Source organism: Ahaetulla prasina, chromosome 4 (assembly GCF_028640845.1).
Source record: "Ahaetulla prasina isolate Xishuangbanna chromosome 4, ASM2864084v1, whole genome shotgun sequence".
Lineage (NCBI taxonomy): Eukaryota > Metazoa > Chordata > Lepidosauria > Squamata > Colubridae > Ahaetulla > Ahaetulla prasina.
The window spans coordinates 16551763-16577995 of NC_080542.1; the positions used below are offsets into that span (position 1 = coordinate 16551763).

The 26233-nt window shown below is 44.4% G+C and overlaps 3 protein-coding genes across 4 annotated transcripts in view; 2 read left to right on the plus strand and 1 right to left on the minus strand.

The window, feature by feature from the left end:
• The first annotated feature begins 89 nt into the window (after positions 1–89).
• Positions 90–1525, plus strand: LOC131198221 (arylamine N-acetyltransferase, pineal gland isozyme NAT-10-like). Its single transcript, XM_058182714.1, has one exon. It carries the CDS (start codon positions 320–322, stop codon positions 1139–1141), a length of 822 nt encoding a protein of 273 aa, XP_058038697.1. The 5' UTR covers positions 90–319; the 3' UTR covers positions 1142–1525.
• A 1525-nt stretch (positions 1526–3050) lies between these two features.
• Positions 3051–7873, plus strand: LOC131198693 (uncharacterized). The gene is made up of 2 exons (XM_058183604.1): positions 3051–3196; positions 6775–7873. Exon 2 carries the CDS (start codon positions 6783–6785, stop codon positions 7800–7802), a length of 1020 nt encoding a protein of 339 aa, XP_058039587.1. The 5' UTR covers positions 3051–3196; positions 6775–6782; the 3' UTR covers positions 7803–7873.
• Positions 7874–10141: 2268 nt separating this feature from the next.
• The window catches only part of LOC131197769 (NEDD4-binding protein 1-like), a 38663-nt gene continuing 22571 nt past the window's right edge, over positions 10142–26233 (minus strand). The window contains exons 7-9 of one of the 2 annotated variants that reach the window (XM_058182236.1): positions 23062–23169; positions 17185–17286; positions 10142–11811 (exon numbers count right to left, since the gene is read on the minus strand). In XM_058182236.1, the coding sequence (XP_058038219.1) occupies positions 11487–11811; positions 17185–17286; positions 23062–23169 (535 nt within the window). In that variant the 3' untranslated portion in view covers positions 10142–11486. The remainder of the gene's footprint in view (positions 11812–17184; positions 17287–23061; positions 23170–26233) is intronic. The other variant, XM_058182237.1, reaches the window with a different exon arrangement.

Consider the following 26233-nt stretch of genomic DNA (forward strand, 5'->3'; position numbering starts at 1 on the left):
ATATACATAAATTATAGAATGAAGCAAGTGGGAGGTTCTAACTTTTTTCACTTCCTCTTTCGGTCCCTTGGAATAATTAACCTATCAGACACTGTAGACACAGCAAACCTCATAGCAGGGGAAAGGTTTTCAGGGAAGAAAATCAGAGAGGAAAGGAGAAGAGACTTGGGAACTAGAGTGTCTTGGAGTCTCAACCATGGTTTAGAGCTTCATTATTGAAAGTGATTAAAGGAGCAGAACAAGATTTTGGAAAGAGGAGAAGTTGGAATCTTGAAACCCTTCCCCATTCACTTTTTCAAGACTTTCTATCCAGATAGAGATGGATGAGATGGATGTCGGATGTTACCTCCAACGGATTGGATTCCAAGATGCCTCCACGTGCCCTTCTTTGGAGACCCTGAAGGGCCTCCACCGTTCCCATCTCTTCTCCGTACCCTTTGAGAGCCTCAGCATCCATTGTCAGGAGCCCATCTGCCTGGAATTGCCTCGTTTGTATGAGAAGATTGTCCAAAACCACCGCGGTGGCTTTTGTTATGAACTGAACGGACTTTTCCGGTGGTTGTTGCAAACTTTGGGATTTGACACCAAAATCTTAGCGGCACGTGTCTGCAACCGCTTCACACAGTGTTATGGTCCTCCATTGGACCACTTGATCCTTTTGGTAGACTTGGACGGACAGCAGTTCCTGTGCGATGTTGGGTTCGGAGAAGGTTTCCTGGAACCGTTAGAGTTGAAGCCGGAGGTGGAACAAGTTCAAGAAGGAGGCATATTTTGGTTGAGCCTGGAAGGAGCTACCTGGGTACTGGAATATCGGGAAATTTCTGGAGAGAGGGGGAGATTCCTCTATAAATTCACCCTAGAGGAGAAGCAACTGGAAGACTTTTATGATATGTGTCTTTACCACCAGACATCACCCTGTTCTATCTTCACCTGCAAATCCTTTTGTTCATTGCGCAAAGCAGCTGGTGGACGTCTGACCTACATGGGTCAGCGGCTCATTTCCACAACCGGAAAGGAGCGTATGGAAACGGTCTTGCAGGACTCCGAGATCCCAACCATTCTCTTTGATCAATTTGGGATCAAACTGAAGAGTTTTGAACCCAAGGATGAAAAAATCCTGCCGCCTCCTCAACAAGATTAACCAGTGGGGGAGAAGCCAAAAGGGCGATCTCTTTTTAGATTGTAATGAAATATGGAATTGGGCAGGTTGATTTATTAAGGATCTGTGGTTATCTCTTGAACAAGATTAATTCCTGGGGAAAGCCAAAGGTGATCAGTTTTACATTGTAATCAAATATGGATTAGGGCAGATTGATTGATGAAGGATCTATTGAAGATCATGCCCGGGATCATGCTTGTGATTCTGTAAGGGTTAAGAGATACTTCAACTAAGTTTGGATAGCCTACTGATTAGTGGTATAGTGTTGTAACAATTACTGGATCATCATTTAGATTTTTAAGGAACCCTGCATGTGATTTTGCCTGTGTTTGCACACTTATCAATGACTGCTACATAAAAGATGAACCAAGATGCATTGGTAGTCTGTCAGTCTATGCTTCTGTTCAGCTTTACAAGAGAGGGAGGGAGGGAGGGAGGGGGCACAGGCAGAGAGAGAAACAGAGGGGCTTCCAAATCTTTGCGCAAAGAGTGACGCTGATGAATGAATGAATAATGAATAATTTAATTTCTATACCGCCCTTCTCCCGAAGGACTCAGGGCAGTTTACAGCCAGGTAAAAAACATAATAAAAAACATACAATATACAGCTAAAAACCGATTTTAAAAAACCTATTCAATTTGGCCCATTAATTAAAATACACATTAAAACCACAAAAAATCCCATTAAAATTAAGATCAGCGTACAGTGTGTTTGTGTCCTTGCAAATGAAAAGACCTCATACAGGAGTCCATTTCCAAGCCCGGCTGCAATCTTCCCAGTGCGCCACCCATAAACTTTCCCTGCAGTCCAGCCAAAAGCCAAAGGGAGGACGGCCGGTCCCACACGCTGAGGCCGATTTCCACAATAATCTTTCACATCGTTCTTTCCTTCCTTCCTTCCAAACTACCTACTTTCCTTTCTTTTTCTTTTTTCTTTCTTTCTTTCCTTATCTTCTATCGACTTTCTTTCTTTCTCTCCTTCCTTCCTTCCTTATCTTCCTATCTTCTTTCTTTCCCTTTCTTTCCTATCTTCCTTTCTTTCTCTTTCTTATCTTCCTTCCTTCCTGCATACCTACCTACTTTCTTTCTTTCTTCTTTCTTTCCTTCCTTTTATTCTACTTTGTCTTTCTTTCTCTCCTTCCTTCCCACCTTATCTTCGTATCTTTTTCTTTCCTTCCTTCCTATCTGAATATCTTCTTATCTTTTCTTTCCTGTCTACCTACCTATCTCCCTTCCCTTCCTTCTTTCCTTCCTTATCTTCTACTTTCTTTTTCTTTCTTTCTCTCCTTCCTTCCTACCTAATCTTCCTATCTTTTTCTTTCTTTCTTTATATCTACCTACCTTCCTATCTTCTTTCTTTCCTGCCTACATATCTTCCTTCTCTTTCTTTCTTTCCTTCCTAGATACCTACCTACTTTCCTTCCTTCTTTTTCTTCTTTCTTTTTCTTCCTTTCCTTTTCTTTCTCTCCTTACCTCCTACCTAATCTTCCTATCTTTTTCTTTCTTTCCTTCTATCTACCTACCTTCCTATCTTCTTTCTTTCCTGCCTACATATCTTCCTTCTCTTTCTTTCCTTCCTTCCTACATACCTATCTACTTTCCTTCCTTCTTTTTTCTTCTTTCTTCTTCCTTTTCTTTTCTTTCTTTCGTTTCTTCCTTCTTTCCTTATCTTCTACTTTCTTTTTCTTTCTTTCTTTCCATCCTTCCTACCTACCTTATCTTTTTCTTTTTCTCTGTCTCCTTCTTTCCTACCTTATCTTCCTCTCTTTTTCTTTCTTTCCTTCCTATCCGCCTACTTTCCTATCCTCTTTCTTTCCTGCCTACCTACCTATCTTCCTTCTCTCTTTCTTTTTCTCCTTTCCTTCTTTCTTCCTTCTATTCCTTCTATCCCGTTCGGTCTCCTCCTCCTCCTCCTCCTCCTCCTGCTGCTGGCAAAGGAGCCGAGCGCGGCTGCCGCGCATGCCCACCTGACCCCGGAAGCCGCTGCCAGGTTCCCCCTTTCGCGCTGCGTGGCTGCCAGTCCCCGCCGTTGAGCAGGTGAGGGTCGGTCGGGTGGGTCGCCTGCCTCCGTCCGGGCCTGCGTTTCTGCCCCGCCGTTCCCCCTTCCCTGCCAGCGGGGCCGAATTAGGGCTTCTCCCGGAGCAGGGACAAAGAAACCACGGCGGATTAGTGGGGTGGTTTCTTTGCATTGAACAGCAACGTTGTTGTTAATTAAATGCAACAATTTTGCAGCCCGTATTGAATGGGGTTGTCTCCAACCCCGGCCGTTTTAAGACTTGCGGACTTCAACTCCCAGAATTCCCTAGCCTGCTATGCTGGCTGGGGAATTCTGGGAGTTGAAGTCCGCAAGTCTTAAAATGATCCCCCCTCCCTTGCATTGGCTAGCCCAGGGGTCTCCAACCTTGGCCCCTTTAAGACTTGCGGACTTCAACTCCCAGGGTTCTCTGGGAGTTGAAGTCCACAAGTCTTAAAGGGACCAAGGTTGGAGACCCCTGGGCTAGCCTACTTCTCAAGTCCTCTCCAAATATTCTGGCGGCTTGGGAAGACGCGAAGTGCCCGATATTTGTGACCGGGTGTTGGCTTAGGAAGAAGCAGTTGTCCTAATAGGGAGGAAGGAGGGGTAAACGAGAGGGGGAGGGAAAAAGAAACCCAACCAAGATTAATTTCCTGCCTGAAAAGGGAATGGAAGAGAGTCATTTATTTATTTATTTATTTATTTATTTATTTATTTGAATTTTTATACCGCCCTATCTCCCGAAGGACTCAGCCAAATAAAAACATAAGAATAATACAAATAAAAACAACAATTAAAAAACTTATTAATTAGGCCGAAATTAAAATATCACTAAAATAGTATAAAACCCCATTAAAACTAAATTTAAAACTAAAAAACCCAGGCTAGCCCTGCGCAAATAAATAGATGTGTCTTAAGCTCGCGGCGGAAGGTTCGGAGGTCGGGAAGTTGGCGCAGCCCTGGGGGAAACTCGTTCCAGAGGGTGAGAGCCCCCACAGAGAAAGCCCTTCCTCTGGGTGTCGCCAGTCGGCACTGCCTGGCGGACGGCACCCTAAGGAGTCCCTCTCTGTGAGAGCGTACGGGTCGGTGGGAGGCAATCGGTGGCAGTAGGCGGTCCCGTAAGTAACCCGGCCCTATGCCATGGAGCACTTTAAGGATAGTAACCAAAATCTTGAAGCGCACCCGAAAGGCCACAGGTAGCCAGTGCAGTCTGCGCAGGATTGGTGTAACATGGGAGTCACGAGGGGCTCCCTCTATCACCCGCGCAGCTGCATTCTGAACCAACTGCAGCCTCCGAATGCCCTTCAAGGGGAGCCCCATGTAGAGAGCGTTGCAGTAATCCAAGCGAGATGTCACGAGCACATGAGTGACCGTGCATAAGGCATCCCGGTCTAGGAAGGGGCGCAACTGGCGGACCAGGCGAACCTGGTAAAAAGCTCTCCTGGAGACAGCCGTCAAATGATCTTCAAAAGACAGCCATCCATCCAGGAGAATGCCCAAGTTGCGCACCCTTTCCATCGGGGCCAATAACTCGCCCCCAACAGTCAGCTGTGGGTGCAGCTGACTGTACCATGAGTTTGGAGTGAGCCCAGGCGGAGAAGTTGGCAATGGATCTAGAAAGCCCTGTTTTGGAAATAAAATAATAATAATAATAATAATAATAATAATAATAATAATAATAATAATAATAATAATAATAATAATAATAATAAAGAAGCTTTCGAGGGGAGAATTAATTTGCTATTCGTACAGCCTTCTTGTCAGTTGTAGTTAAAGTGGGTTAAAAGCCCCCACTTAGAAAAAGATTAAATAGATTAGATTAATACTATCAAATGCGTCCAGAAATATTTTACTAGAAGAGTTCTTCACTCCTCCGAAAACAGCAAAATACCTTATTTCACCAGGCTTGAAATCCTGGGATTAGAAAATTTAGAACTCCGCCGACTTCGACAAGACCTTTGTTTAACACACAAAATCATCTATTGCAATATCTTTCCTGTAAAAGACTACTTCAGCTTCAATCGCAACAATACAAGAGCAAACAATAGATTTAAACTTAATGTCAACCACTTCAAACTTGATTGCAGAAAATATGACTTCTGTAACAGAGTTGTTAACGCTTGGAATAAACTACCTGACTCTGTGGTCTCTTCTCAAATTCCCAAAAACTTCAACCAAAAACTGTCTATTGACCTCACCCCATTCCTAAGAGGACTATAAGGGGCATGCATAAGAGCACAAAAGTGCCTACCGTTCCTGTCCTATTGTTCCCTTCATTATATCAAATTAACATAGCTGTTGCATACTTTTACTTATATATATATATATATTTCTTTTATGATGTGTTGTTTTTTTATGTCGATGTTTGTGTATACTGTTGTGACAAAATGAAATAAATAAAAATAAATAAAAGGATAGATATCCGAATAACAGAGCTGGAAGAGACCTTGGAGGTCTTTTAGTCCAACCCGCTGCCTAGGCAGGAAACCCTACAGCTCTTCAGACAAATGGTTATCCAATATCTTCTTTAAAACTTCCAGGGTTGGAGCATTCACAGCTTCTGGAGACAAGTCGTTCCACTGATTAATTGTTCTGATTGTTTGGAAATTTCTCCTTAGTTCTAAGTTGCTTCTCTCTCCTTGATCAGTTTCCACCCATTGCTTCTTGTCCTGCCCTCAGGTGTTTTGAAGAATAGCTTGACTCTCTCTTCTATGTGGCAGCCCCTGAGATATTGGAACACTGCTATCTTGTCAGCCCTGGTCCTTCTTTTCATTAAATAGTAGATGGATGGATAGATGGATAGATACTGTAGATGAGGATAGATTAGATTAGATTAGATTAGATTAGATTAGATTAGATAGATAGATACTGTAGAATAAATAGGTAGGTAGGTAGATAGATACTGTAGATTAGATAAATAGATAGATATACTGTAGATTAGATAGTTACTGAAGATTAGATTAGATAGATACTTTAGATTAGATAGATACTGTAGAGATATATTAGTTATGAGAGAGATTGTATAAGCAGATGTGTGTGTATATGTGTGTATATATGTATGTATATTCATGTATACATTATATATATATATATATATATATATATATATATATATATATATATATATATATATATATATACACACACACACATACATACATATTTATACACACATACACACACTATACACATAAATTGTGTGTCTGGTTGTATGTCTGTGTAATGTTGTGTAATGTTGTGTTTGTATGTGTGGGTAATGTTCATACATCACCTAAAACACAAATATTTAGTTGATTGATTACTGATCAAATTGAGGACAAGGTCTAACTGTTTACTAATCATGGCAATTTTGAGAAGTGTGGACTTCAACTCTCAGAATTTCCACATCAACCGTCATTGCAATTTCCAAATCAGGCTTTATGCTTTAGTATTTAGTTATAGTTGTGGCTTAGTCAAGATATAATAGTTCCGGTGTCTATCCATTGGGCTCCACTCCCAATTGTACTGTTACGAGGGCTGCAAGGAGAGTCTAAAAGTATTAGGAAGATTGTACAAGTGTCTAAATCAAAGTTTTTATTAAACTACCATTGCTAATCCACAGTCTATAGCATGGCTTCCATCGTTCCCCAGACGGCTTCCCCAGGCTCGGGGGTCTTTGTCACTCGCCACGGCGCTTTTGTGGTCCGCTCAGATTTGGGTTATTTCCTTCAAGCGCTTGACTTCTGCTCAGGGCAAGATCTCAAAATACAGCCCCTCCACCATGCTTGCCGTGGAAAAGACCACTATGTGGGAGACCCCAGCAGTTCCACCATCTATCTCCTCCACGGGGACTCCTTCTGCCAAGTGCCAGACCTGAACTCCGAGCCGCCTTCGGACGTCTTCCCGTTACACCCCAGCTGCCGCGGAGCAGACCAGTATGCGTTCTGCGAGGGGTGTTTTTTCATCTTCTTCCTGTCACGAGGGGTGGCCCTGTGTGTGGCTGATCTGGCCACTGGGGCCTTGATTAAGGAGATCCACTTGGAACCCGCCCTTCTCAATGGGCTGTACTACTATGGTGCTGATTCTGCCCACCTGGCTTGCTTCAGGATGGACAAGGAGCAGCGGCTTTGTGGCACCCGTTTTGCCGCCACCGCAGGGCACAAGGAGGAGTCCTTCGCGATCCACCCAGACGTGGTCTCATTCCTCCCAGGTGGACTGTCCATCACCCACGGCGCTGCCTTTGGTCAGTGGCAGTGCCTCAAGCTCCTCTCCAACGCAACCGACCTGCCCATGCCCAGCAGCAATGAAATATCCCGCAAGGTTGGCTATTCTAAGTTGGAACTAGGGCTAAAAGCTCACATCGACGAATCGGTGAATCCGGAATCACTGGCCGTGTCTCTTCTCCAGCGCCACTTTGCCCTCCCTACGATCTACGGAGGGCTGGGACTTCAAACTGAGCAAGAAGAATGGGAAGAAGCAGCAGAGGAAGAAGAACCTCTCCGGGTGATCCTGCAGCCCAGGCAAAAGCTTTACTGGTGGCATTACTGCCTGGGGTTAGGCAAGACGTCCATCTTGTATTGCCGGTCACTGAAGATCACCCGCAATACTTCGCCCCCTACAAACATACCTTTGCCCCTGGCTGAGGTTTGAAGTCAGACTTCAGGATGGAAGCTTTTAACAGGGATAGGGAGAATTAAATAAATGTATTTATCTACTTCCTTTTGTGTCTTTCAGTTGCAAGTTACGGGAAGTCTTCCCAGAACAGCCCTTTGTTAGGCGGCTGAAGTTGTGAAGGCGCTGAACAGGGTGGGAGGGGGATTTACAACAGATCCTTCTGTAGTTGCAGCCATTGCAACATCCCTAGGGTCATGTACAGAACAGTACAGTACAGTGGTGGGTTGCTACCGATTCGCCCTGGTTTGGACGAACTGGTAGCAGTAGCGAGAGGCTCCGCCCTGCCGGCTGGACATCATCAAATATGCTCTGTGTATGCATGTGAGCGAACCGGTAGCAAAGGTAAGTTAAACACCATTACTGGTACAGAGTGTTCTCAACTTATCACAGTTCATTTAGTGACCAAAGTTGCAACAGCACTAAAAAAAAGGGGGGACTTATGATCCATTTTTTGCACTTGATGACCATCGCAACATGTCCATGGTGACATGATAAAAATTCATACACTTGGCAACTGACCCATGACGGTTGTAGTGTCCCCGGGATCACGCGATCGCCTTTTGTGTCCTCTTGACAAGCAAAGTCAATGGGGAAGGCCGGAGTCACTTAACAATTGTGTTCCTACTTTAATAGCTGCAGTGATTCACTTAACAACTGTGGTTAAGAAAGGTCGTAAAATGGGGCAAAATCACTTAGCAATGTAAATTTAGGGGTTCGATTGTTTCAAGTCAAAGACCACCCTGTATGTGCGATTTAGGAGCTGGACAGCTGGCTTGCGATGACAATATTGCAAGCATCGTAGCCATGTGGTGCCCATTTGCAAACTTCTGCTACCGGCTTCTGCCAAGCAAAGTCATTGGGGAAGCCAGCAGATCATAGACGGTGATCATGTGACTACGGGAACTGCATGAGATTTACCTAACGACAGGAACTGGGACTGCCATGACTGTTGGTGCAGTCGTGGGATGTCACACTTTATGACTGTGTCACGTAGCGATGGCATTTCTGGTCCCAATTACCATCATTAAACAGTGATTACTTGTATTGCAGTTCCGAGAAAGTAATATTGGATTTTCCCAGATAAAAACAAACTATGGGGGGGGGTGGTTTCCAACTTTTGGGAAGGAATTCGCAGGACAAAGAAACTCGTGCCGCATCACAGTCTGGTTTTCTCCACTTCAGAAAAGTTTCCATCTTGGAGATGGTTTATATGACATGTTGTTTGCAGTCCTTTGAACCCTGGTATCTTTGCATCCTCCATTGAATTTACTGTATTTTTTGGAATATAAGACACACTTTTTTCCCTCATAAAAGAGGGTGGAAATGTTGGTGCGTCTTATACACTGAATACAGCCATTTTCAGCCTCCCGAAGCCCTGCCCTGCTTCCCCCATTTTTGCAGAAAATGGGCCACTTTTTTTGCAAAAACAGTGTTTTTGCCCTCCCCGGCCGCCAGGAGCACTCTGCAGGCCTCCCAAACCCTCTGCATGCTCCATTTTTTGCCCGGTTTTGTGAAAAATGGGTCGCGCAGAGGGTTTGGGAGGCCTGCAGAGTGTTCCTGGGGGCCGGGGAGGGCAAAAACAGTTTTTTCTTACTTGCCTCTTCAGAAGTGCGTCTTATACACCGGTGCATCTTATAGTCTGAAAAATACGGTATCTAACAACAATCAATTTATAGTTTGCTAAGTTCTGAAGGAAGGACAGAGATAGTTGTCAAGGGGGCTGTAATGGAGTGAGGTTGTTCAAGGGGGAAGGAGATTGGCTTATTCAAGTCAAGGCACATAGTGTATTTTTCGTACTATAAGACGCACCAGACTATAAGATGCACATTAGCTTTAGAAGAAGAAAACAAGAAAAAATAAATCTGCCTCTGCCTCCCAGTATCCATCCGGTATTCACCTGGTCAGCTTCAGCATGTGGCTCATCAAGGCTTGTCAGTTGCACCCACCACCGGTCAACTGAGCTAAGCTGCTGCCACCACCGGGGAACTCTGGAGCCTTTGCGGCAGAGCAGCTGATTAGCGGTTGGATCGGCCTCCCGGAACACCGCCGATCAGCTGTTCTAGGTGGTGGGGATAGCCGCCATTCACCGCTGCTGTTCGCCGCTGTGATTCACTTAACAGTGGCAAGAAAGGTCATAAAATGGGGCAAAATTTAACAACTGTCGCTTACCAACAGAAATTTTGAGCTCAATTGTGGTCGTAAGTCGAGAATTACTTGCATTACATACATAACTTTGGCTTTCCTCAACCTGGTGCCCACTAGCAACAGCATACCAATTCCAAGATACTTCGAGGGCAGTATAAGCACACAACACTGTTTTCAGAAAACAAGATTTATTTTTAGCTTTCAAAAAATAGTTCGGAGGAACAGTGCGATTTTTTTTCCCTCCGTCCTACAAAAGTATAATTTTAAATATTTTTTTTTAATAAAAATCACAGATTTATAAGAGATGGTATAAGAAGTGAGAGTGCCAACTGTACTTGAATTACGTGAGGGAAAATTTAAAAACCTCTGCGTAAAATTGATTTTGGCACCATACTCAAAAGTTATAAAATAGGATTTATACAATCGGTATCGGAGGCTCAGATTTTTCTTCCAACCAGTTGACCTAGATGTGTGAAATGGTCCCCCCACCCTTTTTTTTTTTTTAATAATAAGATGAATAATTGCACCTGAAGACACTGAATATATTTAGAGGTTGCCACCTTGAGGAAAGCTATTGTAGAAGTTTAAAGCAGCTTTTTTATCAAGACAGACACCTAATCCACAATGCGTCTTAATGTTAAACTGGACCCCAATCGAACAGGAACATACTGAGAATACACAGCGGTGGTCTTTTTGCGAAGCCTAAAATAGAGGTTCTGTCTAAGCAACTCTACCAATAAAAGAGAATAGTTGTACCTCAGGGTTGAAATGAGGGGTTCTTGGTGCTTTCTTGTGCCTGGTTGTTTTCTTGCGGACATTTCACGACCCAACTAGGTAACACCATCAGAGCTAGCATCAGTGACCTAGTTTGGGTAGTGAAACTTCTGCAAGGAAACAACCAAGATCACAGAGCACCAAGAACCCCTCATCTGTCCCTTTTAAAAGTGAAAACTTAAAAAAGTCATGACTTTTGTCACAGAGTTCGCGGATTGGTTAAAACGGAGCCAAGATTTGAATGCTGGGAATTGAAGTTTTAAAGAGTGAGAAATCCTGCAAGGAGTTTCTCTCGTAGCAAAGGACCCAATTTGTTTGGAGTAATAATTCCATCTCGAAAGTCTTTCGCTCTCTCATACAGTAGCTTAGGTCGGCCGTATTGCATGTAGGGAGTTATCTTCCTGCAAGCAACTTCACATTTCCGGAATGGGGAGAGAGCGAGAGAGAGAAAGAGAGAGCGAGCTCCGATTATGGAAGAGAAGACAATCTGATCCAAAGATGAGATTCATCTGATATTAAGGAAACCTTGGGGGGGGGGGGGGAGGAGAATAACAACAGTGCTTTGGGCTTCAGGACTGAAGCATTTTGCAGGGTCTAATCTTTAGTTCTTCGTTCCTGAAGCATTTTCTCCCTGGTCAATGGCCACACCGATCATTTGACATTCAATATCTGAAGGCAACGTGGTTAGTTCATCTCGTTTTGGGAAACAGAACACAGGAAGGAATCGTCCACCAGGCTAGCTCAGAAAGTAAAACTGAGAATGGCCTCTGAAAGCTTGTTCAGGTCTTGGCAGCAAGGTTCTCGGATGAGCACGAAGTCCACTTTCCTGTCTTGTCCCTCAAAAATTTCCAAAAGCTTTCCCCTCAGCCACTCCGTCTCCTCTGTGGAGCGAAGTTTCTCCTTCTCGACGGGGCTGTCCTGCCGACCTCTCCTGTAGTCCCCTGCTGAACCGGCAGGGGGCTTCCTGTCCCGGAGTTGAAGGACCTCCGTCTGCGCAATAGGACGAGACGGTGTGAACTGGGCGGCCGGCTGGCCGTTGAAAGAGTGACACTCGGGATACTTGGTTCTGCAATGGGGGGGAGAAAAAAAGCAGAAAAATTCAAATCCCATCCTGTTTTTGCAAGAAATGGAACGGGCGCTGTGGTGAAATTCGGCTGGTTCTATCCGGCTTGGGTGAACCGGTAGCGCCAGCAGCGGGAGGCTCCACCCACCTGCCTGGACATCATCACATCCCATTTTTTACCCTCTGCGCAGGTGCAGAAGGCTCTGTGCGTGCATGGAGGCACGCACGCTCACATTTCCAAACCGGTAGCGAAGGTAAGTAAATTTCACTCCTGAAATTTTTTTTTTACATCAGAGTTTCTCCATTAGAAGTAGCACAATTTGCTTATTTTTAAACCAGTTATTTTAATTGGTGGCTTGTTAGATGGATGGCAGACTCCGCCTTCCTTCCCCCATTTGCTTTCTGCTTTCCACCCAACCATCTTTTTGGTTATCCTATTGCTTTATTTATTCTCGTTGTGTTCCTTTTGTCATTGTTTATTATTCTATACTTTTACTTCAGTTTATCCAGCTTTTCATTTTTCTTCCTTTTTATTTTTATTTAAGCTGCCTAGGGTAACCCCATAGCAAGATAAGGCCGCAAATAAATTTGACAAAATGAATAAGAAAATACATGTTCACACAAAAAGACAAAGCGGTGGGGGTTACGCACCACTGGGGATATCTCAGGGTAATCTAAGTAGAATTTAAGATTGCTTGCCAAATTAACAGAGTTGGAAGGGAACTTGTAGGTCATCTAGTCCAACCCCCCGCCCAAGTAGGGGACCCTACACCATTTCTGACAAATGGCAGTCCAGTCTCCTCTTGAAAGCTTCTAGTAATAAAGCTCCCACAACTTCTGAAGGCAGCTTCTGTTCCATTGGTGGATTGTTCTCACGGTCAGAAAATTTCTCCTTATTTCTAGATTGAATCTCTCCTTGGTCAGTTTCCATCCATTATTCCTTGTCTGGCCTTTGGGTCCTTTGTTTTTAATTTATTTACATTTATATCCTGCCCTTCTCCGAAGACTCAGGGCGGCTTACATTGTGTAAGGCAATAGTCTCATCCTATTTGTATATTTATATACAAAGTCAACTTACTGCCCCCCCAACAATCTGGATCCTCATTTTACCTACCTTATAAAGGATGGAAGGCCGAGTCAACCTTGGGCCTGGTGGGACTCGAGCCTGCAGTAATTGCAAGCAGCTGTGCTTAATAAACAGGCTGTCTTACAGCCTGAGCCACCCACGGCCCAAGCTTTGGAAAATAGCTTGACCCCCCTCCTCTCTGTGGCAGCCCCTCAATTATTGGAACACTGCTATCATGTCACCCCTGGTTCTTCTCTTCACTAGACTAGCCATGACCAGTTCTTGCAACTGTTCATTGTATGTTTTAGTCTCCAGTCCTCTAATCATCCTGGTTGCTCTCCTCGGCACTTTTTCTAGAGTCTCAATATCTTTTTTATAGTGCGGTGACCAAAACTGGATGCAATATTCTAGGTGTGGTCTTACTAAGGCTTTATAGAGTGGTATTAATACCTTACTTGACTCTAGGTGTGGTCTTACTAAGGCTTTATAGAGTGGTATTAATACCTTACTTGATCCTGATTGTATCCCTCTATTAATGATTCAATCCCACTGTTAATAATTGTAAAATGAATCAGCGGAAAGAATACTTCAAATAGCATAGGGGAAATCACTGGTTTATGAAGGACAACAAGTATTAGAAAGTTAACTAAGCAGTAACTGAATAAAGAATGTGACCTGATTGGCCCACAGTCAGTTTTGGGTCAAGGATTTCTCCATAACTGAGAAGTCCCTCACAAGATAGCAGTTGAAAGTTCTAGCTGTCCATGGTGACCACACAGATAAGTGCAGAGAACTAGATAATAGAGTTGGAAGGGACCTTGGAGGTCTTCTAGTCCAATCCGCCCCCCCCCTCCGCTTGAGCAGAAGGCCTGAAATCATTTCAGACAAATGGATGTCCGATCTCTTTTTGTGATGGAGCACCCACAACTTCTGAAGGCAAGTTATTCCATTGGTTGACTGCTCTCACCGTTAGGAAACTTCTCCTTAGTTTTAGGTTGCCTCCCTTCTTGGTTAGTTTCTTGTCTTCTTGTCTTGCTTACTGGTGCTTTGGAAAATAGCTTGACCCCCTCGTCTTAGCTAACCTATAGCTGAGTGTGGGCCTGGCTTTTTCTGATGCTCCCCATGACGCTATTGCTATTCTGAGCACTGGCTCCATGCTTCTGCCCAGCTGCAACGTCCAAAAGGTTGAAGGTTGAACTCAACTGGGTCAAAAAGCATGTGATCTCTCCAGATGTGCTTCCTGTGCAACAATACCACTCCTCTGACCCTTCACCTCACTGAGCCACAATGCTCTGACCTTGGTTTACCTCCAGCAGCACAAAGCCAAGTCCTCGTCCCGATAAACCCCTTTTATTTCATTTACAGTGAATTCCTCTCCGGCAAAGTCTTTTCAGACCAGGCCGATATCTTTCAGACGCTGCAATACTTGGCAAGAATGCAGTGATGAACTAATTGTCTCCTGCAAACTCCACTCCCCTTTTGCTCCTCTATGGGAGGGGCCATTCATTGTCCTCCTGTGGCCTTACTCCCAAGTCGACCCTTGTTCTTTAGCTGTTCCCTTTGTCTGGCAACTCTGCTCATGCGCACACTAAGAACAGGCTCCAGCTGTTCATCTGCCTCACTGATGTCTGACTCCAAAGGCAGCTGATAACTGGCATATGGCCCTGGCCCCTTCTCTGCCTCCAATGCAGAGCCCTCATCAGAGCCTTCCCCAGACTCCAGGACTGGCTCATGTTCCTCCCCAACCTCCTCACTGTCCAAATCTGCTCCCAGCTCTGCTGGAGGGCCACAACACACAATTGCCAGGAGCAGCAGCTCTTCCTTCTAGCCGCTGACGTTTCTTGAGCTGCTGGTTCTCCGCAAAGCCTAGGTTTTCAGGTTCTCCTTCACAGCAATGAAGGAGAAAGTTTCATTAAAACTTATCCTCAGTTAACATTTTTCCAGATATAATAAATAGAGCAACGGAATGCCAGGGAAAGAGATATTTTCTTTCTTCCGTAATGAAACCTGGGGTGCTTTAGATTGAGCAATCATTGCAAGGTGAGATACAAAGGATTGATAACAAAGGATTGGCTGCGGCAACTAAAAAGCCAGGCTATTCCCACTTCTGGCCACAAGATGGAGCTCTGCCACTATCCATCGCCACAGCTTCTTAAGCCATAAATCCTTCAACTTGGTTTGCAACCAAGAATTCTAGGAACTGTATGTCTATGGAGGTTCTCAGTCATCCAGGTCATGTTGTCCCAAAGGTGCTTTTTTAAGAGGCAGCTGGAATTTCTGGGTTTTCTTTGAAGACGTTGAAGAAGCTTCTTGGATAAGAAGCGAAATGCCTTCAAAGAAAAACCAGAAAGTCCAGTTGCCGCTAGGAACAGTAATTTCCTAGTAGAATTTTCTAGTTGGATTAGAAAAAGGGGAAATTTCTGGCAATTGGGAAATCTCTGGTAGACACACACACACCCTCCCCTGCCATGTTTTGCCATCCTGCCATTCCAGATCTGTTTCTTACCACCAGGACGTAGTCTTTAGAGTTAAGACACATCCATCGTGATAGCAACCAAGAGCAGCCTATGATTCTCTCAGTTGGTATGCAGAGCTAAGCCTGGTTAATGCTTAGATTATGAAGGGAATGTCCTGTTTCAGAGAGATTGCTGACTCATAACGGATGGAAGACCACTTCACCGGCCACCCCAATATTGCAAGCTAGACCAGGAAGTTGAAATTCATCATGAACAAGGTTCATGAGGTTACCAGGAGTCAACTCAAAGGAAATTTTAGCTTTAGCCTCAGCCAATGGCAGACTTTTGTGTAGAGGAACAGGAAGAAGTCCCAAACTATGAAGTTGAAAAAGAAACTACTTCGGCATTGTGGCCAAGAAACTTGAATAATTTTTTTGACAGATTTAAAATTGATTTTAAAAATAAGTTTTGTTTTCACAGGAGTTAAATCTGAATTCGATATCAATTTAGGTTCTGGAGATGACCACTTGATTGCTAAAGTATATAAAATATTAATAGTCAAGATGAACCTGGAAGATGAATGTATTAAAAAAAATACATTGGTAAAACAGGCCAAAAATTTTGGGTATAATATAAAGCTAGATAAATGGGAGAATGTATGGAGTAATGGATTAAAATGTACTTTGAATTATAGTTTGAAAGAAACATAGGTAAAGGTTCCCCTTGCACATATGTGCTAGTCGTTCCCGACTCTAGGGGGCAGTGCTCATCTCCATTTCAAAGCCGAAGAGCCAGCGCTGTCCAAAGACATCTCCGTGGTCATGTGGCTGGCATGACTAAATGCCAAAGGCACACAGAACGCTATTCCCTTCCCACCAAAGGTGGTCCCTATTTTTCTATTTGCACTTTTACATGCTTTTGAACTGCTTAGTTGGTGGAAGCTGGGATAAGTAACAGGGGCTCACCGTGTTATGCGGCACTAGGGATTCGAACCGCTGAACTCCCGACCTTTCGATCGACAAGCTCAGCATCTTAGCCACTGATCCACCGCATCCCCTAAAAAACATGCACTCCCATAAAACCCCCAAGAGTTAACTTCGAGGAGTCAAGAGGGCTCATTGGTTAAAACACAGTATTGCAGGCTAACTCTGCCGACTGCCAGGAGTTTGATCCTGACTGGCTCCACGTTGACTCAGCCTTTCATCCTTCGGAGGTGGGTAAAATGAGGACCCAGATTGTTGGGGGAAATATACTGACTCTGTAAACCGCTTAGAGAGGGGCTGTAAAGCACTATGAAGCGGTATATAAGTTTAAGTGTTATTGCCTGACCCAGAATGAAGCTATTTTATTCATCTACAAGGTGTTGGTTTTCAAATGTAAATCTAACCTGGCCAGAGTAGCTCAAGGGATAAACCGTATTTTTCAGAGTATAAGACGCACTGGAGTATAAGACGCACCTTAGTTTTTGGGGAGGAAAATAAGAAAAAAGCTGATTGGCAGGTGGAATACCCCCAATCAACTGTTCCCAGAGGTGAATTTTACCAACAGGTTCCTTGGTTGTGAGCTCTGTGCCTTGCTTTTTTTGACTTTTTTTCCTGCCTCTGAAAGCCTCCAAAACAGAACTTCAGGGGGAAAAAAAGCCTCTGTTTGGGGGCTTCTTTTCTGAAACTTTGTTTGGGGGCTTCTTTTCTGAAGCTTCTTTCAGCCTCTGAAACCTCCGTTTGAGAATCTGGCTGGTGCTACATTTGGAGTATAAGGCGCACCCAGATTTTCACCCTCTTTTGGGTGGGAAAAGGTGCGTCTTATACCCCCAAAAATTACGGTATTTGTTAGAAGCGAATCAGAAATACTCACCTTGTTTTTTTCCTCAGGAATTCTGCTAAGGTAGGGCCACTTCGTCCTAAGGGGTCATCCGGCACCATAAATATGTTCCCCACGAAGGTGTACTGCAACAAGCTGCACAACAGAAAACCAGAGAAAAGGTTCATACATTCCGCCAAGCCACAATCTGTTTTGGCAAATTCCAACGGGTCAGGTCCACCGACGGTGCCAAGCCACAAATGATGGCTTGAAAGCCACTCGACACACTAAACTACAAACAAGTAAATCAGCTTGCAAATCCTGCAATTTGCAAATCCAGCCAGAGAGTTAAGGGGGGGGAAAAAATCATCCACTGGAGTTTGTTTGTTTTTTTCTCCCCCCAAGGATTTAGCTGACGTGCAACTGCATTTTGGTCCCCTTGTGATCTTGAACAGCCAAGGCTAAATGAATAGCTGTAGGTCAGTGATGACCTTTTTCTTGTTGTGTGCTGGTAGTGTGCAGGCAAAAGTGCGTGCTTCTGTGCGGATAAGATAACAGGATGCGACTTATCGCGGTCAGCATGCTTTGGGAGTACACAGTGTCTTGCTAATACAGCAGGTTTTACTAGCTAGCAAAGGTTGCCTTGACCAGAGTATGAGGCCTGGACCTTGAGGGCTAGAGACCAGAACCAGGGCCCAGGACTACTTTACTGTCGGGACCAATAATGCAATGGGGGGAGGGCTGCGCATGCATGCACGACCCCCCCCGCTCTCCCCATTCCCCCGTGTATGCGCATTTGAAAAAAAACCCACACTTCCCCCCCGTCCCCTGCACATACATGCATGACCCCCCCGCACCCCAATTTTGGGTCTAGTAGGCTTCCCTGCAGCCTCCTGGGCCCAAATGGGCTGCGGGGAGGTGACCTGCTCCTCCCGCCCCCACACATACACGCATGGCCCCCCGCCCCCGTTTTGGGTCTAGTAGGCCTCCCTGCTGCCTCCTGAGCCCAAAAATGGGCTATGGGGAGGGGCGACCCACTCTTCCCACCCACCCCATGACCTCTGTGCATATGTGCATCTCTCCCGCATGTGCCCCGCCCCTCGCGCATCCTGAAAATCAGCTGGCCGGTGATTCCACGTATGCGCGGTGGAACTAAGCTGGGCGATGGCTTGCGTGTCCACAGAAAGGGCGCCACGTGTCAGCTGTGGCATGCGTGCCATAGATTCGCCATCACGCGTATAGGTTCTCCTGCTTCAGCAGGGGGCTGGACTAGAAGACCTCCAAGGTCCCTTCCAAGTTATTCTGAAAATGTTAACTTTCGGCAACCTCCTGAAAGCAGCCATTTTAGGAGCAACAAGAACATTCAATACACATTCAGGGGTAGCACCAATTTTCACAGAAAATTGCCTCAGCGCCTCAAGATTAAGCCCTAAAATTCAGTCACTGAATTTCATCAGCACAGTTTGTCTGCTTTACATTCCAAATTAAGAGGGGCCCCTGCGAGCAGTTATGGGCCCTGAGAGTGGTTATGGGGACGTTCCCATCGCCAAAAGGGCTGACAGGTAGTCCTCGCCTTATCACCACAATTTCCGTTGCTGAATGAGACAGTTTTTAAGTTGGATTCTGCCGCCATTTTATGGCCTTTCATGTCACGGTCATTAAGTGAACTGCGGAAAGTTGTTAGGTTAGAACACAGTTGTTAAGTGAATCTGGCTTCCCCTGTTGACTTGGTTTAGAAGAAGGTCACAAAAGGGGATCGTGTGACCCCCAGGACACTGCAACTGTCATAAATATGAATCCGTCGCCAAGCATGTGAATTTTGATCTCTTGACCAGGGGAATATGCAATGGTAAGTGTGGAAAAATAGTCATGTCATTTTTTCCCCCCCAGTGCCGTTGTAGCTTCAATCGGTCACTAAGTTGAACTGTTGTAAGTCGAGGACTAACTGTAATGTTTGGAGTTGGTTTGGCTTCTTTTTTTCCCCTTTGAAATTGAGTAATTGTTCCCATCCTTGTCCTTAACACCCACAAACCACTGAAAAAAACCATTCCCCTGAGGGCTTATTTCTGGGAAGGAAATGGTGGGCGTATCAGGAGAAACACACAAGCTGACTGAGGTAAGAAGGAGCTACTTAAGGGTGAGGGATGAAACAAGAAAATCAAGAATGACTGATGGTGGAATGAATCATTATCTCCTTTTTAACGACCTCATAATCCCTTGCGGGGTAGGGTCTGGCCAACTGAATGGAGCTGAAAGTGTGCTGGCCGGATGCCCTTCCTGTCGCCAATGGCTGGTGGTTGAATGAATATGGACCAAATATGGGTTAACCACAACTCGTTCAGAGACCGTTCGAAGTTATGACAGCACTAAAAGAGTGGCACTCGCAATCTGTCCTGCATCTTCTGGCCATCTCAATACTTGACTGCTTTGAGTCAGGTGATGGGGATTGTGGTGATTCACTTAAGGACCGTGGCAAAAAAAAATGGCTGTAAAATTGGGTACATCCAGGGGCGGCCTGCTGGGGGTTTGCAGGGGTTCGGGGGAACCTCTAGCTAAGATTCTGTGCAGTTTGGAGAAATCCCAAATCCCACTCCTGGCTGGCCCCGCCCCCCGCCCCTCCCCCGAAGCCCATTTTGGATGCAGGTAAGTGCAGGGTGCACACGGAGGCTTGGGGAGGGTGAAAAAGGGAGAGTGAAAAAGACATCTCCGTGGTCATGTGGCCGGCATGACTCAACGCCAAAGGCACACGGAACGCTGTTACCTTCCCACCAAAGATGGTCCCTATTTTTTCTACTTGCGTTTTTACGGGCTTTCGAAACTGCTAGGTTGGCAGAAGCTGGGACAAGTAACAGGAGCTCACTCCGTTACACGGCAGCACTAGGGATTCGAACCGCTGAGCTGCCGACCTTTCGAGCGACAAGCTCAACGTCCTAGCCCCGGAACCACCACGTCCCTCTATGGCAATGTAGTTACTAATAAATAAACCGTCTCTTCTTCCATTGCACCATTTAGGAGGGGACCTCGATATCAGAAGCTCCATATCTGAATAACATCCTCTATAGAAATAATCTTCTAAAACTGAGTGGGGAAAAAAGCTTTCCAATGCTCACCCTAAGTTTGTTCCTTCCCTCTGTTTTTTTTTCTGCTAGAACTTCAGGACTGCAGGCATTTCCCCCCCCCCACGCTTGTTTCCAAAATATAAGAGGAAAATGTTGAGAGCACTAGAGCATGGGTGCGTGGGTGTGTTTGGAGAAAGATCTGCGTTGTGTAGGAAAACAAGCGAGGGAGTGAAGCAGCTATCAAGCTCATTAGGTGACTAAGCGGTCAAGGAGGAGAAGCAGGTCTGGACGTCACCAAACCAGTGCAGGGGAAACTGAAAGGGGAAAGCAGATCCCAGAAGTTTCACGCTCCAGCGGAAATGCTGAGGAGCTACAGCTATGAGGCACCTTCCTTCTCCTACTCCAGCACAAAATGAAAAACCCATTGGTCACAACCCTGATGTGATCATGGCTGAGGCCATTCTTGGAGGCTTCAGGGCTGCCACACAACCGGAGCGGGGGGGGGGGGGATAGGTAGTTAGATGGGGTGCGTAGCCAAAACAATAAAACTTCCCTGTGGAAACCCAAAGACAGTCCCACAGCTGGCTGGCCAGAGGAGGGGTGAAGTAACCTAGCAACTGGCCAGCTCCTGGATTGGACAGCGTGACCAGCGACTAAGGGCGGGGGTGGGGGGCGGAGGGGAAACCTTTACCTTTAATTAGGTGAAAGCTGTGGGAACTTTTAGAGTCAGCTTTCACCAATTGTGCCAATATCATCATCATCTTTTAATGACTCCATAATCCCTTGTGGGGTGGAGTCTGGGCAACTGAATGGAGCTGAGCGTTTACTGGCCGGATGCCTTTCTTGTCGCCAATGCGGAGCTGCGTTCGGCAGGTACATTCCCAAAGTGCCCAGAGAGAGAAATATCGGCCTCTACCCAGGATCGAACTCACAGCCTCCTGATTGTGAGGCGAGAGCTCCACGTCTAAGCCACCGCATCACACTCACCAGTTGCGTCAGTATGATTGACCCAATAAAGCTGTTCTTTGAGGAACCCTGGCTGCCTCAGAGCTCTGGTTTCTATGGGTGCCTTACTTGGAACGCTGACACCAGCATTTCAGCACCAACCTCAGCGGCCAGCAGCAGAAACCAACTTCAAGGTTGCTAAATGTTGGCTAAAGACTAGCTGTTGGCACTAATGACCGTTTTTCACACTTACGTCCGTTGCAGCATTCCCATGGTCACGTGATCAAGATTCAGGTGCTTGGTAACTGACTCATATTTATGGCAACTGCAGGGTCCTGGGGTCAGGTGATCCTCTTTTGAGGCCTTCTGACAAGCAAAGTCAATGGGGGAAGCCAGATTCACTTAACCGTGTTCCTAACTTCACAACTGTGCTGATTCGCTTAACGTCTGCCACAAGGAAGGTCGTAAAATAGGGCGAAGCTCACTTAGCAATTGTCTCGCTTGGCAACATAAATTTTGGGCTCAATTGTGGTCATAAGCCGAGGACTATCTGTACATAGAATCGTACCGCTGGGAGGGACCTCAGAGGTCTTCTAATCCAGTGGTTCTCAACCTTTATAGTGCTGCGACCCCTTTAATACAATTCCCCACGATGTGGCGACCCCCAACTGTAAAATTATTTTTGTTTTGAATTTATCGCACCTGAAGCCGTGTTGGCTAGCAATCTGAACTGCTTGCGATTGCCTTGAGGACGGAGGCATTAAAGCGGAGACTCCTCCCCTATTAAATTTATCGCACCTGAAGCCAGATTAGGCTAGCGATTGGGAGTGGTTGCAGCTGGCTTGAGAGGGAGACATCAGAGCAAAGATTTCTCTCTTTTTTAATTCATCGCGCCTGAAGCCGAATTTGGCTAGCGATTTGAAGAGCCTGCAGCTGGTTTGTGGAGTCAGGAGCACAATTCTTTGACTCGCAAGTATACTTCCCATATTTCCAATGGTCTTTAGGCAACCCCTGGCAAATCATCATTCGACCCCCAACGGGGTCCCGACCCACAGGTTGAGAACCACTGTTCTAATCCAACCCCCTGCTCAAGGCAGGAGACCTTATAGTACCATCCTGATCACCATCCGGCCTCTTTTTGAAAACCTCCAGTGATGAAGCACTGCATCTACATCCACAACTACAGAGGCAAGCTATTCCATATTTAATTATATTAATTAAGCTAGAGCATAGGCTTCATAAGAAGTGATAATGTAGGCAATAAGTAGGTTTGTTAATTGTTTTCTCAATTCAAGCCTTCCAGAAGAAACACAGGGAAGATCAAAACTGACTGACTGACTGACTGTCTGTGGTTTCTACCACTTCTCAAAAGAACACATGTACACACACACACACTCCAAAAAAAACCCTGGAAATTTCAAGTGTAGAAATAAAAGACTCTTAGAATTGTCCTTGTTGACATCTTAGTTTTCCATGGATGGCATGCTAATTAGCGGAAAGGTATTGAAATGTGTAATTTCCCCCGCAGTGCACACCAGATGGTACAGTCCCATGGGACCATAACACATGCCACTTTCTGGGTTGCCTGTTCTTGAAACTCTAGGACAAATCTTCAGCTTCCTTGACTCCCTCGACCTTTGTATATCAATCAGAAATCCCTGACAGGAAGAAGTCCGCTCGCCTTATTTCTCCCCACCTCATTCAAGAAATTGAACAGGGATGGCCTCTTTATGACATGTGGACTTCAACTCCCAGAATTCCTAAGGCGGCCATGCTGGTTCAGGAATTCTGGGAGCTGAAGTCCACAAATCATAAAGGGGCCATGTTTACCCGTCTCCGATCTAGAAGGTTCTTCCAAAAAAAAAAAAAAAAAGATTGCCTCTTGCTCCACCCCACCGAGTCCCCAAATTCAAGAATCCATCTTCACCTCTCCTTGATTATCTTGATCCATCTCTTTGATTCTTTGGCAAGGTCCCGAAACTGGTCGTTGGTGACAATCACTCCGTTGGTCTGTTCCGCTAGTTTCAGCATCATTCTGCCGTCCGATGAAAGACATCATGTAAAAGAAAAGCCGAGAGAGAAATTAATTAGGATAATTTTACCTCTTTTGTTTCAAAGTTCTCAAGCTTCCTTTGAGGAAAGGTCCACGTTCATCATGGATACTTGCCACATTGCAAAAGATTTGGAAAGGCAAAGGTCTTGCCTACGAAGGCACACATGTCTCTCCTTGTCTATAAATTTTTATATTGTTTTATATCCCAAGTTCCGTTTCTATACTGAACAGTGGTTTTTCTAAATATCCAAGGTGTTAAAGTATAAACATCATCATAATCATTATAATCACATACATATAAACATATATGCGATAATATCAATCGTTACTGAAAAGTTACTGAAAAGTATACTATTTTAATATTAATAATAACAGATTTGGAAGGGACCTTGGAGATCTTCTAGTCCAACCCCCTGCCCAGGCAGGAAACTCTACACCACTTCAGACAAATGTTTATCCAACATCTTTTAAAAAATTTCCAGTGTTGGAACATTCACAACTTCTGCAGGCAAGTGATTCCAATGATTAATTGTTCTAACAGTCAGGAAATTTCTCCTTAGTTCTAAGTTGCTTCTCTCCTTGATTAGTTTCCATCCATTGCTTCTTGTCCTGCCCTCAGGTGCTTTGGAGAATAGCTTGACTCCCTCTTCTTTGTGGCAACCCCTGAGATATTGGAACACTGCTATCAAGTCTCCCCTAGTCCTTCTTTTCATTAAATTAGACATATCCAGTTCCTCCAACCGTTCTTCATATGTTTAAGCCTCCAGTCCCCTAATCATCTTTGTTGCTCTTCTCTGCACTCTTTCTAGAGTCTCAACATTTTTTTTACATCATGGCAACCAAAACTGAATGCAATATTCCAAGTATGGCCTTACCAAGGCATTATAAATTGGTATTAACACTTCACGTGATCTTGATTCTACCCCTCTGTTTATGCAACCCAGAACTGTGTTGGCTTTTTTAGCAGCTGCTGCACACTGCTGGCTCATATCTAAATGGTTGTCCACTAGGACTCCAAGATCCCTCTCATAGTTACTACTATTGAGGAAGGTACCACATATACGGTACTTGTGCATTTTGTTTTCCATTAATCTTCCATTATGACTTCAATTATATAACCATCAAAATATTTACTCATCAGTTTTTCTTTCTCATGTAGTCTATATTTCTCATAAATCCACTCCTCTAAACTCTATATCCGTCAACTAATCATTTATAGAAGAGTTCCCATGTTATAAAATATTCCGAATCTTCTTTTTCTTTGATTTTTAGAGTTAACCTATCCATTTCTGCACATTCCAGAATTGTTTTGATTATATTATCAACTGTAGGGGTTTCTACATTTTTCCAGTATTGTGCATATACAATCCTGGCTGCTGTTAGAATATGTAAAATTAAATCTGTGTTACCTTTATTATAGCTTCCTGGAAGTGTGCCCAACAGGAATGTCTGTTGGTTGCATTTCCAACATTTAACAGATTTATTTTTATACATATTCGCTATTCTTGTAGGCGAAGAGTGCCAGCTATAAAATATTTTATAGAGATTTTCTTTATACACTGTTTGCCTTGTGAGCTTGTCTCTCCTTTACAGCCATACCAACAACAGAGGACAATCTCTTTTCAGAGAACTGGTCTACTATTATTGATCTGTGATTTACTGAGATAGCCATGGTGTTTGCAACCACAAAGATGCCAGGCTAGTGAGTTCAAGTCTTGCCTTAACCATGAAAAGCCAACTGGGTGACTTTGGGCCTTCTCACTCAGTTCAACTCACCTCTTAGAATTGTTGTTATGGGGAAAGTAGTAGTAGGAAAGTATCTGTAGTTATCTGTAAACATAATATAGGCAGGAGATAGATAGATAGATGATAGATAGATAGATAGATAGATAGATAGATAGATAGATAGATAGATAGATAGATAGATGATAGATAGATAGATAGATAGATGGACAGGATAGATATAGATAGACAGACAGACAGAAATAGATAGATAGATAGATAGATAGATAGATAGATAGATAGATAGATAGATAGATAGATAGACAGACAGACAGACAGACAGACAGACAGACAGACAGACAGACAGACAGACAGACAGACAGACAGACAGACAGGATAGATAGAAATAGCACTTAAGAGTTTTATAGTGCTTTTACAACCCTCTCTAAGTGGTGGACAGAGTCAGCCTATTGTCCCCAACAATCTGGGTCCTCATTTTACCCCATCTCGGAAGGATGGAAGGCTGAGTCAATCTTCCTGAGATGAATGGATGGATGGATGGATGGATGGATGGATGGACGGATTGATTTACTTTGGCCCCGTCATGGGTGCCAATTCATTGGAGAAGTCAATGATGCTAGGAATGGTTGGTGGAATAAGAAGAAGGGACAAGCAAAGAGCTCGCTGGATTGCTACCATCAAAGATGCTGATACAAAGATGAACATCTAGCAACTGAAAGAAGCTGTGCCTGGCAAGGTAGCGTGGAGAGCACTTGCCTAAAAAGTCGCCAAGTCGGACAAGACTTAACAATGAAAATGAGAATGAACAAAAAACCTAAGATTTCTCTTGAATCTCAGCTGAAAAAAACCAGTGGGACAGCTACGCCGTTTGTAATTCTTTCTGTATCAGGCTGGAATTGGAGTGAGAATATTCTTCATTGGCCAAGCCTAATGGGACATATAAGGAATTTGTCTCTGCTGCATAATCCTTCGGGTGTATGTACAAACAACAAAATGATAAGTCAGAGATTGTAAATCATAAGATAGATACAATAACCAGAAATCATAAGAGGCAAACAACAAGTAAGATATCAATAGGAGAAGGTAGTAGGAAAGCTAAGACAATGAGAAGGATGAGAAGGATAATAGCAATACAGCACTACTATTACTACTACTACTACTACTACTACTACTACTACTACTACTAAGACAGCGCTCTGGAAGTTAGGTACTTAGCAAAGTGATGGCCATCTATTCTAGAGTTTGGCAAAGACTAAGGTTCAAATCCTTACTTAATCATAACGTCTACAGACCTTCAACCAGT